The sequence below is a fragment of the Coccinella septempunctata genome, chromosome 9, assembly GCF_907165205.1.
Source record: "Coccinella septempunctata chromosome 9, icCocSept1.1, whole genome shotgun sequence".
Classification (NCBI taxonomy): domain Eukaryota; kingdom Metazoa; phylum Arthropoda; class Insecta; order Coleoptera; family Coccinellidae; genus Coccinella; species Coccinella septempunctata.
The window spans coordinates 19,255,309-19,271,657 of record NC_058197.1 but is presented as its reverse complement, the minus strand read 5'-3'; the positions used below and the strand labels follow the sequence as shown (position 1 = coordinate 19,271,657).

Here is a 16,349-nt window from a genome sequence, read left to right as displayed (position 1 = left end):
TTATCTAGCTAATAGATTATAAAATAGGATTTAAGTATGAATATAGGGAATTTTTGAAAAATTACACAGGATAGTGTTTATCTTTTTGGCTAGTATTTTTCAACTTCCCGCAATTCATTGATTCTTCTATTTTCAAACTTAACAAATAGATAAACAGCAAAAGCCGAAGAAATTCGTTAGTTGAGCATTTAACATTACTAAATTAAATCTATTCATTATACAAAGATATAAAATGAATGTTGAGTCGATGATGTGTATTTTCTGCTTTCAGTAATAAACTGGAGGGTTATTTACATTAGAACAATAATATAGTTATTTAAATATGTTTTACATAAATATAATCATTTGAATTTCTATTAAAGCTGTTTGGAAAGAACTCAGTCAATAAAATATATAAAGAACCTTAACAATTGATGATATGAAAAGAAAAAATAATCGGGTTACAATAAATATAATTTAATTTAATCTAACCGATAGTCGGATGATACTGGACTAAAGGTATTCAACAATATCACACTTTATAGAAATGTTAGGGCAGCTTCTTCCGAAAGCTATATTGTGCTGGCTTTTGTTACGTTCCGTTAGAAGTTTTTGAAAAATTGGCAAGATCTCGCGATCTAACAGTTCACTTTCTGACGTTGCATTGTACATCGATTTGTCCCTTTTAGCTTTGATGGATGGCTTCAGAGCGGCCACGTTAGGCGTCGACTGGTAATAACCCAATTTGTTGCACTGCTGGTTGCTGATGTTGGACGAGGAGAGCTCCTTCTTGGGCGTCGGAGACTTGTCCCTCTTCTGGCTGTGACGGTTCCTCTCTGAAACTGTTCTGTGCACGTAAACGTCATCTGAAAAAGAATCTAAAATACTGTGCTATTTTCAAATGTGTATTTGTGGAATTTAGGGTGTTAGTTATCTTATTTTTATACGAAAATCTCACCTTCGTCTTGAGATATCATCTTGAGGGGTTTCTGATGAATTTTCGAACACCTATGTTGATTGCCTGTGTCCCAGAGTTCACTTTTGGCCACTACGTGTGTCCCACAGTCCGGTTTTTTCTTGGGTGTACCTCTAGCGTTGGGTATACTGACCCTTCTTGGACACCCTGTGCTGTCCTCGTTATACTCAGTACCTTCGTTCTTCATGCTACACCTCCTTTTCTCGTTGATTTCAGTGTCGATTTCGCTCACCCTAGATATTTTCCTTTCGTGTGTGGGTGTTTTAGTTGGGGTTTTACAGGCAACCTCTATCCTCTTAACCCTTTCCTGTAAAATGTTCTCCTTGTTCTCCATCTCTTCGAGGATTGGATTTTTGGTGCAGTTCACCTCCTTCGGGTCAGGGTTCTGGTATTCCGACTTGACAACAATGTTCGTTGCCACCTGTTTGGCTATGTTGCCATTTTGAGTGATTTTCTCGGTTTCCAGCTCCACCGGGTTAGACTGTACGTTGTTGTTGGTGATTGGGGTGTTGTGCTTGGGGGATTCTTGAATTGTCGGTTTTCTTTTCCTGAAAATCGTCGGGTTTTGATGGGCGGAAGGGGTATCTTTGTGTACTCACTTCTGGCTGTCGCTGTGATGCAGGGAGGTGAAGTCCTGGGAGCTCAGGCTGCATAGTGAGGTTAAGTCGCTGGTTTCAGTGGCGCTGGGGGCCTCTTTCCTGATCAGGGGCACGGACAACCTGTTGGTTTCGCTCAGGGAGTCCGTCCTGGCCTCTAGGATCTCTTTCGCTTCGTTCCCAAGTCTCCTGATCAACATCTGGATAAAAAAAGCTTCAAAGAGAATTCTTCCGGGTTATTTATCATAGTATTAGCTGGGTGTTAGGTTACATAATTTAATGGATACCTGAAGTTCGGATTCCTTCTCCAATAGGGTCTTTCTGTACTTCGAATTTAAAGACTTGACGTCTTTCATCTTGGTCTCCAGCTCTGAGACGCTGGAGTCCCTTCTGGTCTTTGACATGGGCCTGAGGGTGGCCCTGCATCTCTTGTCGATGGAACCTGCGGGGTTTCTCCTCAATTCCAACATTTTAGGGACGAAAACCAGCCATAAGGTGGCCGTGGTGCAAAAGAGGACGAAAACACCTATAAAAATTGACGCTTGATGTGTTAATACGTTAATGTTATGTTTTAGAGATAAAAATTCAAGGAGACTCTACTAAGGTTACTTAAATAGCTGTTATTTTGTTCCTACCAACTGGTTATGGGCCCAGATGAATGGATAACTTCGAAACGCTCGGTTCCTATACATTAAGAAGGAGATTTTCTCACCTATGATCAGGAACATGGCATCTTGGTGGTCTACCAGTACTAGAGCAACGGCAGCGCCGCATATGCACATGATGGCAACGTTGTAAACGGATAATCCCACGTGTCGGCTGTCGTTTAAAGCTGGTATCGATACATGTCTCGTTTCCCAAGCTAAGAAAGCTCCGAATATCTGAAATGAGAAAGTTTATCATTTAGCTAGAGCTTCAGGAAGGTTCCTCACCATCAGCAGCCCTTTGTAGGCGTAAATCGATCCGACAAATATCGTCATTCTCTCAGATGCGCAATATTCATTCTCTGGTATGATTATGATGTCTTCGCTTGAGGGATGAGGCTGAAATTTTTTTTTTTTTACAGCTTTCAACTCGAGTTACAACTTTTTCGTTACTTACGTAAGGCTCCAGCTGCTTGGTTTCCCTGTAGAAAGGATCCGCAACCTGCCAGGTGGTCATGATGACCAGATCGATGAAAAGAAGCACCCCCACTACCATGAACAGCTGGTAATCCTTTATGACTTTCTTGTTCAGTTTTACATCGGTGAATATGGAATGTACCCTCCACGTTTTGCTGAACATGGCCCCGAAGGCTAAGGAGAAACCGGCCATTAGGGTCCAAGCCCTCGCTGTGCAAATATACGGGAAGGCCTCTGGAATATCAAGTTGGGGTTTGGAAGTTCCCGAGGGAAATTCGAAAAATACTGACCTATGCTCGATAATCCTGAATCCAACCCTAGGAACACTATGCTGGTGTAGGTCAACATGCAGCCGATGATGATCAGATTGTTCAGTTGGGGACTGGACATCTTGATGTACCTCTGGTTCCTGTACTTTATGTTGAAGGCCAAAAATACCGATGCCATTATAATGCCGCAAACTGCTAAAGTTGCCAGAATGGCGTAGACTGTTTTGTTCACCCTTGTGTGTTCGATTATCAATAGGGTCCTATCTTTAGGTGGATACCTAAAAATAACAGGGTGACTGTGTTAAACAGTGGTGGAAACCGATGTTTCTGTACCTTCCTATCCATTTCAAAGGGGCCCCTAACGTAAGGTCTAGGTGTTGGGTGGCAGCACTGTATTCCCCGACTTTAATCTCTTCCCCCTGTTGGAATTGCTTCAGTAATATGCTAGCCTTCCTTTCGTTGTCGTAGAACCTCACCGGTCCGGTTACACCTGGAAACAATCGAAATTAACCCCTAAATTTGTTTTCAGGGTGTCTCACCTTCGAAACTGGTGTTCTTCAAGGCCTCCAAGAAGAGTTTCTCCCAGAAGGGGTCCCTGTACCGGAAATCCACCACCGTGGTGTTCTTGATGTAGTATTTGATCCTGTGGGCTACGTTCTGTATGGCCAAGGCTACAGCCCATATGCCGTCGTAGGTGTATCCGTGGAATCTCGAGTATTCCTTGCCACGTCTAGAATCGTACTCGATCTGGTACTCCTCGGCTGTCTTTAGAGAAAAGCTTCATGTTGAATTCTCGACCGTTCGGTTTGAATTGAATTAACTTACTATTCCTGATATCGTTATCTCTCCGCTGGTTGAAAGGGGTAGGAGGTCGGTGAGTAGGGTCTGTTCCAGGGCGTGTTCCAGTTCTTCTAGGGTACAATTGAGGTCCGGTTCTAACCTCGTCCACCATTTCTTCCTATACGTACCCATAACTATCCACTGGTACTTTCTTCCGAACATTTCCAGTTTGAAAGCTTCGCAGAATATTTGCCTCGCCCATTTCTCGTTAAAATTACCTGGAAATGGATGATTAAACTGTCTTTTCTTGTTAACGTAACCCCCCTTACCTAAAATAACCCTTGTATCTTTCTCCTTCAACTTGGATAGCGCAGAGTTGACCTCGTTGGTGAAACTTTGAGTTTCCACCACTTGGTACCCCAAGGTATCCAGTTCAGCTACCAATCTAGCAAATGAATGTTTTTAATTGGAGAATTATATGGGGAAACGATGGGACTTACCGGTTGTGGGCCAGGGAATACCTGGGTTCGTTCTGGTAGATGGTACCTACCCTTGTCCAGTTGAATTCCTTCAGTAGGGATAATCTGGGAGGGTTGAACGCGTTTTCTGAGGGTACTATCCTGAAGAAGTTTGGGAAATTCTCCTTGGTGAACATGGGGTGGGTGTCGGCATACGAAAGCTACAAAACGAACGATTCTTCAAAAATGTGCAGAAAATTGACTTTTCCTAAGCTTTTTTGGTCACTTCTGTGATACTTTTCCATGTTTGATAGCTTGAAACTCGTATTAACAATTTGTGAAGATAAATTATAGTACCGATCATAAAAGATTGGAAAAACCGGTGGATAAAGGTGAGTTTTTTCAAATTGAGGCAGTTTGTACCTGTGTCAAGTGCCAGTGCTTGGAGGCCTTAGCTATGGGGTCTGTAACGTGTGTACAGGCGGCACCAAAAAGCATCAACTTATGCGGACCGCTGTGCATCATGTCGAAGAAGGCTTTCACCCCAACAGCTGCATTGCACTGAAATATATATTTCAATTTTGTCAATATTTGAGACTACAACATTTTTCCAATGCACTTAAAATACGATCGGCGCTTAAAAATTGCGTTTTCAAGAAACAATTCAAAAAATCATGTGGAACACACAAGTGACACTTATGTAATTATGCTTTATGTTGGTTTAGAACCGTTTTATTCTGGACGAAGTTGTGAAATTACAAATTCCATGCTGAAATCCAACCCGTGTTAGCCTGAAACGGTCAAACTGACTGTCCCTGTGGAGGACCTAAATAAACAAGCATCCAGAAGATTGACTGGGACAAGGTTGGGAACACAGGGAACGAATTATTGAATTCCCAATCCGCCGCAACTGTCTTCCCGACCTTGTCCTGAGTCTCTCGGGAAATCCTCGTTGAAATTAATCCCCGAACTTGTCAGAAAATGTAAGCGTTCTTAGTTTCTCGATTTTTTTAAGTTATGGTGGATGCGCGGAATCTTATTTATGATTTCTAATGTTTTTCGGTGGAAATCATGATTCTAATTGTGGAATCAATTGGAAATAATACAGTATTAAGTATTTGTTTCTAGAAATAGTCATAGATCAGTTCGAAGAATAAATAATTTTGATCCTACTTCATAATTTGACGCATCCAACAAAAAAAATTTACTACCATAGTATCATTCCACCACATATGAAGCCTGTAGTTTCTTAGTACTCCAGAATGTTCATTGACGTGATCCAAGGCCAGTTTGACACTAGGCATGACCCCCCGACCTGAAAAAATAGACTTCTTGTAAAGATAATAACCTCAATTCAAAATTTCACTATACATTATTCATCAAATTTTTTAATGTTCAGGATATATTCATATTCAAACGAATGTAGTCATATTTAAATAGACGAAACTGTTGCCAGTAACTTCATAAACAGTGTTAGGCAATTTCAAAAGGAATAATTTTGTTTCAATTTTAGTTTTCATAATGGATAATGGATCTGTACCGTTTCCCACGAATGCTAGCAGAAAAATGAAGCTCTAATACGTCTTAATTTCTTCAAATTCAAAACATCCATTTGCATTGCCATCAGTCAAGTTAGTTATTGCCAAAAATATAAATGATTTATTTTGCATCAATTGGTGGATGCGCTGCATGAATAAAAATTATCGGGAAAAAAAATTCGTTGTTTACTATGATTTATTTCATACTATTATATCTTGAAATGAATAAATGCCAACATTTCCTTTTATTTTATTTTAGTGTGTGTAAAGAAATACTAGGTCAATCTTCCACCTACATAAATCGTCCTTGAAGTAAAATTTTCTTCAAGGGTATTCGAAGCTTTCCTTACCTGTATCTGCGTTTTCCACCCCTTTTCCATATGGGAAAAATCCAGCAATGTACACATCGTGTCTCCTATTGTCCGTGTTAGGCTTTTGTAAGGAACAAACTCCAAAAACGAGAGTTAAAAAAAATATTCGTAACCCGTAGTACATCCCGGAGGAAATTTGTAAATAGCACCGAGAAATCAGTTTTTCATCGAGAGCAACATGCCGAGTTCACCTAGGCGATTTTCCGGAAAATCCCATAGGAAATCCGACTTTTCTCACCATCGGAACTACGTTCACTCGACCGATAACACATTTTCCATGTCGGGAATTTGCGTTCGATGCATCTGAGTTTTTCCGAGACTTTTCCGAGTTGGGAATTCTATTTTGGGCACACGTTGTGCAGAGCTTTATTGATTTCCACCGACTTACCTACATTTCCCTCGGAAAATGTGCTGCGGGGCGCATGTCCATATTTTTATTTATTTCCTCTTTCGATTTTTCCAGTAACGTTACTCCAGAAAGCGGAATTCAATTAAAATCTTCTTCGTCAATTGAATTCAATGCTTTTTCGCACGTTGATAAGATAAATTGGAGCTAAACGAGTTTTCCCGGTGGATTGAAAAGAGCGCTGGACTTGAATGATTAAATCAAAAGATTTTTCGCTGATTTGAAAGGATTATTCGTCGGGAAAATGAGAGCGATGCGCATTTTTTCATAGAATATTCTCCGGAAAATTCATTCTAGCAGATTTTCCTTTCGTGAATTTTTATCTTTTATGTTTCAAATCCAGGTGAACTGAAAGGAGTTCTGTTTCTTTTTTTTTAATTTATCTGTATTATAACACTCGTTTTCCTTCTAATTAATTATCTTGATTACGTGAATTTTTCAATTACAAACCATCAATTTTTACCCTTATGTCAAAAATTTGAACAAATGAATACATGGAAGAAAATCCGAGGTATTCCGTTAATGATTATTTTCTAAGGTTCAAATTGATGTTAACGCTCATTTTCGAGTGTTTCGACTTCCTATTACTGATGTATACCTAGTGTGAAATCAAAAATTTAGGAAAAAGTGTGGAAAATGTATGGGAGGATGTGATCTTTTTTGAATTTGAATTTTGAATCGTTTTTCTGTGATTTCTGTCAGAAAGGCTCAGGCAAGTTAAAAATAATAAAACGTCAACGTTTTCAGAGGAAATGAAATGACAGTGGAGCAAAGACCGCGAAAGTACGAGAAAGATGGGAAAACGAGCTAAATCGGTGCCCAAAAGCACCTTCTTCAAGTTCAAGGTGGGTCTTGGGAAAAAGAAGAAAGACACCACTATCCGACCGAAAATTTCCTCCAATCGGATCACGGTTTGTTGCCCGCTAAAATTCTTCCTGTTTCAACGGTCTTCCAACATCTACCATCTTTTCAGGTTTTGCCGGGATTTCTTAGTCAGGGTGTCAAAGCGATAACCGCTAAGAAAGAAGGTAGGTCCGTGCAATCTTAATTTATAATATGCAATTTCAAAGATCGATCTTTAGCGGAAGAAAATAAAAGAAACGAAAATATACTCAAAGAAGATCTGCACAGTCTTTTCCTAAGTAACAATCAACATAATTCGTCGTTACGAAGATCTGCCAGGATATCCAAGAAAGACGTGGTGAATTATGCTGAAGTTACCCCTAAGAAACGTAAATACCCAAGGCAGAAAAAACCATTAAGTCCCAAATCTTCGAAACACGACGAAACATCTGAAAATATTGAAGAACTGAATTATTTCCCTCTTCTGCAAAAAATTGAAGACGACCAGAACAGAAACTCTAGAAGTCTCTTCAGAAAAATCATCTCTTCCCAGACCCTCTCCAACAGTATATATTTCCTGAAGTCGTTCTTTTCCAACAAGAATCAGTGTGGAGCTGAGAGTTTCAATCGAAACATTTTGGACAAAATACAGATAAACTTCAAGGTGAACATTGCTGAGAATTTGAGGGGGAGAATATTTGAGGAAATAGAGAGAGTGAACGACATCCTGACCGGAAAATCTGATCCTCTTGGCATGGGGACTTTCATGAAGTTAACGCATGATTGTATGGACGATGTCGAGCACCAAGTACCTGAATATCTGTTCTCCTCCAACGACTGGCAGTTCGCCACTCCCCCATCTCAAAAACTCAATATCACCTTTTACGAAGAATCAGCAATACAACCTGCCATCCTTTGCGATGACGGCAGTGGCAGGAATATCTACCAATTGAAGAGAGAAATGGATACTAACCTAATAAACCACATAAACCCAAACAACATAGAAGTCGATAGCAGGTACATGGAACAAATCGCAGAGTTCGACAAGGAAAACAGACCCATGCGTACCTTCAACTTCAACCAAAAGAAATCTGGTGATCGCAAAGCGGAAGACGTAAGTCAAATCTGAAACACGCTGAGTATCCACTGAATCCCTTTTTTTTTGCAGTTCGATTTCAAGCCCAAATTCTTCAATAGGTACTTCAGGGAACATTTGACTACTATTCAGATGCGACCCAAGAAAACTGTGAAGAGACTGAGGTTTGCAGAGTCCTTCACTAGGAACCAAATGGCGTTGGACTTTTCCAAACCTTCCACGTCTACCATTTACGATCCTCTGGCCATGGAAACTTCCGAACTCGACTTTACCTTTGTTAGTAACGTTAAAGAGTGCGGGGTGACTGAAAGCCCCAGGTCTAGTTTCAAAATGGCTCCCAGAGTCGATTTCCTTCAGTGTTTAGACAATAGTCAGGATTTCTTCAGCAATTCCAGTGATAACATGGAGTGATTTGACTCGAATTTATGTATTTCCGTTTTAAATTGTGATCGGTTGGATTCTCGAGCTGGGTATCAGGTAATAGTACAAGCGTATATTTTTCTCGTATTTAGAGATTCGATCAATCACGGTTTTTAACGTCGACTGTATATAGCTTTAAAAATTCGTATTCTATCGACAACGGGAATTCCTATTTAAAATTTGTATCACATTGAGTTGTGAAAAACTGCCGTTGAAAGAACTGACTTGATTTTTATTCTTGTTTTCTAAATGTAGTTGTTTTATCGAAGGATATATCGGGGATTGCTTTTTTTTTTGAACATTGTGTATATAGGCCAGGTCCAAAATTGATGCAATGTGAAAGTTTTTTGAAAGTGCAATGATTGTATGCAATATAGGTTAATGGAAATTTTTATATTCTCACATAAATCATACGATATAGATTGTATAGTTAGCTTGGTCGTTGATATTCGAAATTCAAGTGGTTTACCTCTGTGATTGTAAGTGTAAGTAAATGTGAACTATTTGATACTTAAAGAAAATTCTATTTAAGAGAATTATTTTAGTTGTTCAACTTGTGAAATTCTAGATGTTTCAGTTCCTATAAAATAAATTTATAAAGTGAATTCCTCTTATTTCTCAAAGTTTCTAAAGCGTACCCTGATGATGGCAACAAATACTTGAAGAAACCTCTAAATTAACAGCTTGGTTGCTTAAATGAAATGAAAAGTCGTCAAAAAAGATATATTCAAATCAAGGCTTCATATTCTTATAAACACCATAAATAATGAAAACGTGACAAACATGCAGTAATATACTGGACAAATTAGTGCTTGGATAGACGTTCCAACAGTATTCCACAACGGCCAACAACAAAAACATGCCAGGTTTCTTATACTTAGTACAAAAAACGAGATACAGGATCGAATGAAAGTACCAACAATAAAACTGATAATGTAAGGACCTCGCAAGTGCCACTCCAATAAAATTCGTTATATAAAAGGGGAGCACGAATAACTGAGCAATGATGCTCATTTTATCCTCCATCTTTTCGAATTCTTCAGGTGTTTTCCTCTTTTGCAATTCACCTTTTCGTTGCTGCTTCTCTTTCTTTATAAAATCCTTAACGTCTGAGGTGATTACATTTAATTTTGCATAACTTGATAAATACCTCTTCAGAAGCGGTAAAAACACTAATAATAATGAAACATGTACAAGCAAAAGAACTATGTGGAAATAGCGACTCTCAAAAACATCCCTAGGTAGAAATCTATAATTCACAGTCCATTTATGCTCGAAAACTCTACCTAAATCGAAACTACCCTTAATATAAGCCCAATAATCGTGCATTAAAAATGGTAACCCCAACATCAACTGTATTAGAGCACACACGAGAAGATTCAAAAAGGTTTGAAACAAGGTTAAATTGGTCAAGTAGGCTATTAGAAGACATGGGGCGTAAAGGAGTATGTTCATTTTCACAGACACAGCTAAGGAATAAAAGATACTGCCAATGAGCCACTTATTAGACAGGAAAAAATTCATACTCAAATAGAAAAAGAAAACGGCTACAGGATCGTTGAATAATCGTAAAACATATATTGAATGTATTCTATAGGACGTTAGAGTTGCTATTAGTAAGGCATATGGAGGCACTTTGGCAGTAATAATGTGTATTCTATAATTCAGAATCGTCTGTAAAAGGTAAAGAACTAGAAATATATATTGAGCTAAATAAATGTTTTTTCCTTGGGATGTTAGATAGTATAACGCTGAATATATGTAAACAAATCCAGCAGGGTATACAAGAGGCCCAGTATCTCCTAAAAAAAACTTTATAAGAACGTTATTTTAATCTTGCATAAGTTAATTTTACCTCGAAGCTTGCTATAGTCTAACGTTCCATTCAAGAAACCTTCGACTTCTTGCATATATGCAACCCAGTCAATTTCGGTGTACCTCACATTCTCAATTATGAAAATATTCAATACTACCTCAAAGAAGAATAGTAAGGTACAAGTAGGTAGCAAATATCTAGGATTATATATTAATTCTTTGACGAAATTCTTATTCAAGTATTTGCTTCGTAGGGACTCCCATGATAAGGCTGCAGTTTTGGGAGAACTTGTTGTTTTATTTTTGGTAGGAGCCATAATTTAACCGAATTTTAAATCATTTATAGCCCAAAAATCCCAGATAAACTGGCCCATTTTTAAAAATAAATGTGAGGTTCGCTCACAGATCAAATTTAAAAATATGATCAAAGATTTTCCATTATCAATCTTATTCTTCGAAGAGTAGGTCAGATATATATATATCTCTGGAGTAGGTCCGCTTCACTATGTAAATGTCAAAATGTTAGGTTACCTAACCTAACCTAACTTTTATGTGTTATTGTGTCAAAATAAATAAATTTTTCATTCGAAATGGATAACTTTTATTATTTCAAGGATCAAACGGGCAAGTTAAACCTGAATAACCCACTATTTCGATTGTGACTTTGAAATTATTTGTTTCAGAAGCTGCTGCAGGAAAAAATGGTCCATTTTTGTTGGATGAATCCACCAGTCAAAACTCCGAGACTCCTTGTTTATTGTGTGAAGACACATTCAATGTGAAAGAGGGCCTACCTATTTTTGTGAGGCACCTCTTCGAAGTTCACAGTATAGTTATCGAAGAAGTACAGAACATATTTTACCTGACAGAGTAGGTTGTTCGAGTTGAAATGATTGATTGATGGTAATAGGTTTCTTTTAGGTACATTCAATTTTGGAGGAGCAAGTTCAAATGTAGAGCCATGGAGGAAATAATTCCATCTGTCAGTTTTGACTCTACCGATAAAAAATACTATTTTCTCTCATCCTTGATCAAAGACGATAAGGAGTTGAGGCACCAATTGAGATTAAATTATTTACTCAAAGTTCAAGAATTTGAAAGGACAGATGAAAAATATATGAAGTCTTGTTTATATTGCAAATTAGAGTTTGAAGGTGAGTGATTCAGTAATTCAGTGGTTTCAAGGTGTTAATCGAAATGTTTCAGGAAAAAGGCAGGATTTTCTTACACACCTGTCTACTAAGCACAATTTACAATTGGGAAACCCCCATAATTTGGTGTTTATCGAAGAATTAATTGAAATAATCGAGAAAAAATTCAATGATCTTATATGTTTATATTGTGAGAAGAAATTTCCCGAACGTCACACATTGAAAGAGCATATGAGGAAAAAACTGCATAAAAGGATAAATCATGAGAACAAAGAGTATGATAAATTTTTCATGGTCAATTATCTGGAAGACGGAAAAGACTGGCACGATATAAAAAAGGAAAACGATAAATTCGCTGTAACCGTAGGCGAACAGGCTAATTCAGACGAAGAATATTCCGATTGGCAAGAAGAAGAAGGCCAGATAACCTGTCTTTTCTGTCAACACAAAGAGATCGGCATAAATAAACATTGTGAACACATGAAAACCACCCACGATTTTGATTTTGAAGAATCGACCAAATCTTTCACTTTCTTCCAAAAGATACAGTTGATCAATTATATAAGAAGGCAGATGGTTGGTCACAAATGTATATGTTGCGATGCACATTTCGAAGGATTAGAACAACTGAGGCGGCATATGAGGGACGAAGATCATTTCAAAATTCCGGATATGGAAGTATTTGAACGTTCTGAGTAAGTTATTCAATATGAAAAATTGGATAAAGTAATGTTTTCGATATTTCTTGTAGGTTTTTATTTCCTACTCATGAGGAGGATGCTTTTCTCTACTTGGTTGAAGATGAAGATAATGATGAATGATGTTTTCGTCGTTACTAAAAATGTATTACTAATTTATGTCTGATCGAATATAATTAAGAAAATCAAACACAATATCTGTAAAAATCGGTTTATTCAAGTAGAATAAAAAATTATTCATGGAGAAACACCTCCAAATCATCTGGGAAACTATGTGTATAATTCTTGTAGAAATATGACTAGTCCAAAAAAAAAAACCGGATTTATCTGGGATTAAAGGAACGCCAGGAAATAAATATCAAACGTGTGGTATAAATAGGGCTCCTTTAACTTTGACACATACAACGATATGCGGTTCAATAGGAAAATCACATATATCAAAAATTATAAAATAGATACCTTGTCGATTTGCAGTTAGACTAAATAAACAATCAATCGTCACAGTTTAAGTCCATTGAATTATTCGTTTATAACATCGCCTTAGGTCTCTGCAACTTTCGACAATCTTCCTCTCTGACGTCCTAAAATGAAATTAACCTTAAGAAATCATGACGACTAATTACATTTGCCCTTTGAAGAGTCCATTAAATCGGAATTAATGTAAGGTGAATATAGAAGCACCTTTGAAAATATCACAAAACAGAATGTTCCATCCGACCGAGAATTTAAAATCTATCAGAAAAAAAATGAGTTTAAACGCTTCACCGGTACTCTCCATTAATTTAATCACTGGGTATAACGTGAAATTAATAATAATCAAACTCATTTTCCTCTGTTTTCAACAACTGATTAATTTAGTTCAACGTCCTTCCGTTAAGTCTAATAGGACGATTTAAAAGGTAAAGAAAGACCAAATTCTGGATCTAGACCGGTTAAAGGGATCAAATTAGTGATGGTGATGACCTAGGGTCAGCAGCAGGGGCGTCAGTGATCCAAGCACCAGCACAAACAGATCCATCGGTCTCAGGAGCGAAGAGGGCTTGCTGTTTTCCAGGGTGGGCAATTTCGAGTACGAAGAATGGTCGTGGGAGCTCTGCATCAGCTCGGATAAGACGTGCACCGTTGCCACGTACAGGAAAGTACCAGCCGAGAAAAGCATAGCAATACCTGGAAAACGATCAAGTAATTTTCTTAAACTTATTAGGATTTGACCTCACCTGTCGCATTGAAATGATTCAGGGTCTCTTTGGACTCCTGTCCTATGCCGAAATAAGTAACGATGGTCAAGACAGGGGCAGCCAGGGAGAAAATCAACAGATGCTTCCTTATTTTCGTCCTAAAACAGACGGATAGTTTGAAATTCGAAAGATTTCAAATTTTCCCTTTCACCTTTCAACTCCGGAATGCATCAGGTAAGTAACTAGGCCGAAGGCAGCAGGGGCCTTGTGCAGCATGATGGCCAGGAAAACTATGATCTCCACATCGGTCTGACTGGTGGTGGCAGCAGCCCCCAAGGCTATACCGTCGGCCGCTGCGTGAACCACCAGACCGATGGTGGCAGTGTTTATCCTTTCAGGCCCGTTGACGTTCTCGTTCCTGTTCTGGAAAATCTACAGAGAATGTTAAGTTAGATAAACTAGAAGAAAAACGGGGGACCGAGGACTGACCCCTGGGGAACCCCACCGGCATATCTCACCTGATCTATGAGTAGCATGAAGATAAACCCTAAAACTAAGCTGATTCCGATGGGGCCAAAGGGGTCGCTGTGGTCATCCTCTTCGACTGTGTGGTTGTGTGGTTTTTCTATCGCCAATGCCCTTATGCCTTCAGGTATGATCACAGCCAACGCTGTACCTATCAAGAGGCCAGCGCCGAAAACCGTTATCTTCTTCAGTCTGTCCTGCAAGAATCAAGGAATAATAATTACAGCGAATTCATGACGAAATAAAATTCGAAGAAAATCATTGAAACTAGTCTATATTCTTGGTCGCCCCTCGTAGGTAGACAAGCAAATATACATCTAAAATAAAAACAGAATCATTTCGAAGAAACACTTCACTTTTGAATTGCAAATCGGTATTTGCAGCTTCAGAACCTGTTGTTTTCGTAATCGGGGATTTTATCATCGGTAATTGTTGACTGCCATCGATAGATTTCAAAGAGAACGATTACTTTTCATAGTTGGGAAACTACGTGACGATCAACTAAGAAAAGATCGAGTAGAAGAATGAACGGTATTCATTTCGTGTTTTTTTTTATCGATAGATTCAACTGTACCATTGTAGAACTTCGTGCAAAAGTTTCATTGTGTAAACACCTGTACAACCTTGATTTTTCACGACAATATCGATTGGGTTGTTTTGAATAAAATCTGGTTGAAACTCGAAAGAGAATTAAACTATTGAGGACAAAAATGAACCATTATCAACAGCTTATTCTAAGATCTGATTAGTATCTGTTATTATTCCAGTTCTGAAAACCTTTTTCAAATCATGACCGAAGTTTTAAGAACCCAAAAACTTTTCATTTGGAAGAATCTTATTTCACAAAATGCAACAAGCTAATTTCTAGATTTAACAGATCGCAAAAACAATTTTCCTTTCAAAAACATTGCTAACATTCCATTCCTAACTCTTTCTCGTTTAATACCAGACGAATATCTAAATTACAAACTTTTTTAGCGATATTTCGAAAAAAACGGCGGTACTTACTTCTGGCATGAACAGGGCTGCGAAACCCGCCAACATGGGCCCCAAAAACACTGCCGCGTTAAGGAGAGCTAAATTTAGACCTTCTACCATGTCTACCTGCGAACGAAGCTACTGAGCGAATAAAAGAATGCGCTTTGTTTATGTTTGACCGTCTCATATAAACAATGAATTCCCAACACTCGTCAAAGTCAGGGCCGGCACAATGAAAACAACCGCTCACGGTGATTTTCGCAGAACACGTGATAAACCATTGAGGAAAACCCCCTGAAAACTCGGAAAATCTGGGTCTATCGACGAGAATTTTAATTTTCGAAATGGGCGCATCCACCATTTCACCATTTGGTTCATCATTTTGAACTTTGGTGATACGTACATGAATTCGGACTTACAATACGGTTAGGGCAATGATTCAGTGATATATTCACTCAATTTCAGTCGTACCTAAATAAAATTTCAATACGAGATAGCGAAATGAATGAATTTTTCCATTCTGGCGGCGCATCCACCTTTTTATCAAACTGGCATATCAAGTTCAAGAAAAGTTCTCTGCTAGAGAAGATAAAACTTAAAGAATGTTTCTAAACAATAATGAAACTTAAAAATATTGAATAAACAGGCGGTTTCATCTAGTGAAACAATAGAATCTCCCAAACATTAAAACCACAATATTTGAATATAAACTGAGTATTTTTCAAAAGAAATCATTCAATTTCCTCAAAACTCGTAAATTTCATGTCAATTATGAATTTCATCCAGTGAAAGTGGTCGAAATAAGAAAGTAATAGTGAATTTGTATATGAAATGGGATGTTTGGGGGAATTCTCGAGATTTATGAGTTTTAGAGTATTTATGCATTGTGAAGTACTTACGTCTGAGAATATGAAAAACAGGGGTATATTTCCTGATAAAAACGATCCTATTAACATAACCAACACCAAAGATATCAACATAAATGTCTCTTCCATATTTTTTGATTTTCGACTACCTATAACTTTCACTAGAGTATTTGTATGTATTGAAAGTGGTCGAAAATTGCAAACACTTCATAAAAACGATTGCAAAAGTCTTTGATATAAGGTAAACAAATATATCAGTAACAGTACACGTATTTACATTTTTAA

General features: G+C 38.0%; 5 protein-coding genes across 9 annotated transcripts; 2 read left to right on the top strand and 3 right to left on the bottom strand.

The window, feature by feature from the left end:
• Positions 1 to 71: 71 nt before the first annotated feature.
• Positions 72 to 6,459, bottom strand: LOC123320529 (gamma-aminobutyric acid type B receptor subunit 2). Of its 2 annotated transcripts, XM_044907878.1 has the most exons (16): positions 6,068 to 6,459; positions 5,391 to 5,494; positions 4,603 to 4,740; positions 4,222 to 4,400; positions 4,051 to 4,166; positions 3,767 to 3,999; positions 3,481 to 3,706; positions 3,275 to 3,431; positions 2,963 to 3,219; positions 2,653 to 2,906; positions 2,484 to 2,594; positions 2,264 to 2,432; positions 1,839 to 2,077; positions 1,555 to 1,751; positions 938 to 1,503; positions 72 to 857 (listed from the first exon to the last, which is right to left on the bottom strand). In XM_044907878.1, exons 1-16 carry the CDS (start codon positions 6,210 to 6,212, stop codon positions 493 to 495), a joined length of 3,456 nt encoding a protein of 1,151 aa, XP_044763813.1. In that variant the 5' UTR covers positions 6,213 to 6,459; the 3' UTR covers positions 72 to 492. The 2 variants fall into 2 exon arrangements, with proteins under 2 accessions (XP_044763813.1, XP_044763812.1); XM_044907877.1 differs by lacking the exons at positions 4,051 to 4,166; positions 4,222 to 4,400; positions 4,603 to 4,740; positions 5,391 to 5,494; positions 6,068 to 6,459 and having other exon boundaries at positions 72 to 845; positions 3,767 to 3,990.
• A 751-nt stretch (positions 6,460 to 7,210) lies between these two features.
• LOC123320683 lies at positions 7,211 to 9,458 on the top strand. Its single transcript, XM_044908070.1, has 4 exons — positions 7,211 to 7,405; positions 7,468 to 7,522; positions 7,577 to 8,451; positions 8,506 to 9,458. The coding sequence occupies exons 1-4, from the start codon at positions 7,289 to 7,291 to the stop codon at positions 8,842 to 8,844; spliced, it is 1,386 nt and encodes a 461-aa protein (XP_044764005.1). The 5' UTR covers positions 7,211 to 7,288; the 3' UTR covers positions 8,845 to 9,458.
• A 104-nt stretch (positions 9,459 to 9,562) lies between these two features.
• Positions 9,563 to 11,070, bottom strand: LOC123319991 (lethal(2)neighbour of Tid protein). The gene is made up of 2 exons (XM_044907098.1): positions 10,709 to 11,070; positions 9,563 to 10,655 (listed from the first exon to the last, which is right to left on the bottom strand). Exons 1-2 carry the CDS (start codon positions 10,983 to 10,985, stop codon positions 9,586 to 9,588), a joined length of 1,347 nt encoding a protein of 448 aa, XP_044763033.1. The 5' UTR covers positions 10,986 to 11,070; the 3' UTR covers positions 9,563 to 9,585.
• Positions 11,071 to 11,232: 162 nt separating this feature from the next.
• LOC123320568 (zinc finger protein 277) lies at positions 11,233 to 12,787 on the top strand. Of its 2 annotated transcripts, none has more exons than XM_044907921.1 (5): positions 11,233 to 11,292; positions 11,352 to 11,538; positions 11,590 to 11,822; positions 11,875 to 12,514; positions 12,571 to 12,787. In XM_044907921.1, exons 1-5 carry the CDS (start codon positions 11,259 to 11,261, stop codon positions 12,638 to 12,640), a joined length of 1,164 nt encoding a protein of 387 aa, XP_044763856.1. In that variant the 5' UTR covers positions 11,233 to 11,258; the 3' UTR covers positions 12,641 to 12,787. The 2 variants fall into 2 exon arrangements, with proteins under 2 accessions (XP_044763856.1, XP_044763857.1); XM_044907922.1 differs by having other exon boundaries at positions 11,234 to 11,292; positions 11,355 to 11,538.
• On the bottom strand, positions 12,717 to 16,346 carry LOC123320571 (zinc transporter ZIP9-A). Of its 3 annotated transcripts, none has more exons than XM_044907926.1 (6): positions 16,098 to 16,346; positions 14,214 to 14,417; positions 13,907 to 14,127; positions 13,735 to 13,853; positions 13,481 to 13,684; positions 12,717 to 13,098 (listed from the first exon to the last, which is right to left on the bottom strand). In XM_044907926.1, the coding sequence occupies exons 1-6, from the start codon at positions 16,191 to 16,193 to the stop codon at positions 13,058 to 13,060; spliced, it is 885 nt and encodes a 294-aa protein (XP_044763861.1). In that variant the 5' UTR covers positions 16,194 to 16,346; the 3' UTR covers positions 12,717 to 13,057. The 3 variants fall into 3 exon arrangements, with proteins under 3 accessions (XP_044763861.1, XP_044763862.1, XP_044763863.1); XM_044907927.1 differs by lacking the exon at positions 16,098 to 16,346 and adding an exon at positions 15,229 to 15,385; XM_044907928.1 differs by having other exon boundaries at positions 12,717 to 13,684; positions 16,098 to 16,344.
• Between the last annotated feature and the right edge of the window lie 3 nt (positions 16,347 to 16,349).

Coding starts and splice junctions, on each gene's coding strand:
- LOC123320529 (XM_044907878.1), bottom strand. CDS start 6,212: ATGTACTACGGGTTACGAATATTTTTTTTAACTCTCGTTTTTGGAGTT. Junction 5,495..6,067: donor GGTGGAAAACGCAGATACAG/GTAAGGAAAGCT, acceptor CTATTTTTTCAG/GTCGGGGGGTCATGCCTAGT. Junction 4,741..5,390: donor TGTGGTGGAATGATACTATG/GTAGTAAATTTT, acceptor TATATATTTCAG/TGCAATGCAGCTGTTGGGGT.
- LOC123320683 (XM_044908070.1), top strand. CDS start 7,289: ATGGGAAAACGAGCTAAATCGGTGCCCAAAAGCACCTTCTTCAAGTTC. Junction 7,523..7,576: donor GATAACCGCTAAGAAAGAAG/GTAGGTCCGTGC, acceptor ATCGATCTTTAG/CGGAAGAAAATAAAAGAAAC. Junction 8,452..8,505: donor GTGATCGCAAAGCGGAAGAC/GTAAGTCAAATC, acceptor TTTTTTTTGCAG/TTCGATTTCAAGCCCAAATT.
- LOC123319991 (XM_044907098.1), bottom strand. CDS start 10,985: ATGGCTCCTACCAAAAATAAAACAACAAGTTCTCCCAAAACTGCAGCC. Junction 10,656..10,708: donor AGACTATAGCAAGCTTCGAG/GTAAAATTAACT, acceptor AGTTTTTTTTAG/GAGATACTGGGCCTCTTGTA.
- LOC123320568 (XM_044907921.1), top strand. CDS start 11,259: ATGGATAACTTTTATTATTTCAAGGATCAAACGG. Junction 11,539..11,589: donor AACATATTTTACCTGACAGA/GTAGGTTGTTCG, acceptor GGTTTCTTTTAG/GTACATTCAATTTTGGAGGA. Junction 11,823..11,874: donor TTGCAAATTAGAGTTTGAAG/GTGAGTGATTCA, acceptor GAAATGTTTCAG/GAAAAAGGCAGGATTTTCTT.
- LOC123320571 (XM_044907926.1), bottom strand. CDS start 16,193: ATGGAAGAGACATTTATGTTGATATCTTTGGTGTTGGTTATGTTAATA. Junction 14,128..14,213: donor TCATGCTACTCATAGATCAG/GTGAGATATGCC, acceptor CATTCTCTGTAG/ATTTTCCAGAACAGGAACGA. Junction 13,685..13,734: donor GAATCATTTCAATGCGACAG/GTGAGGTCAAAT, acceptor ATCGTTTTCCAG/GTATTGCTATGCTTTTCTCG.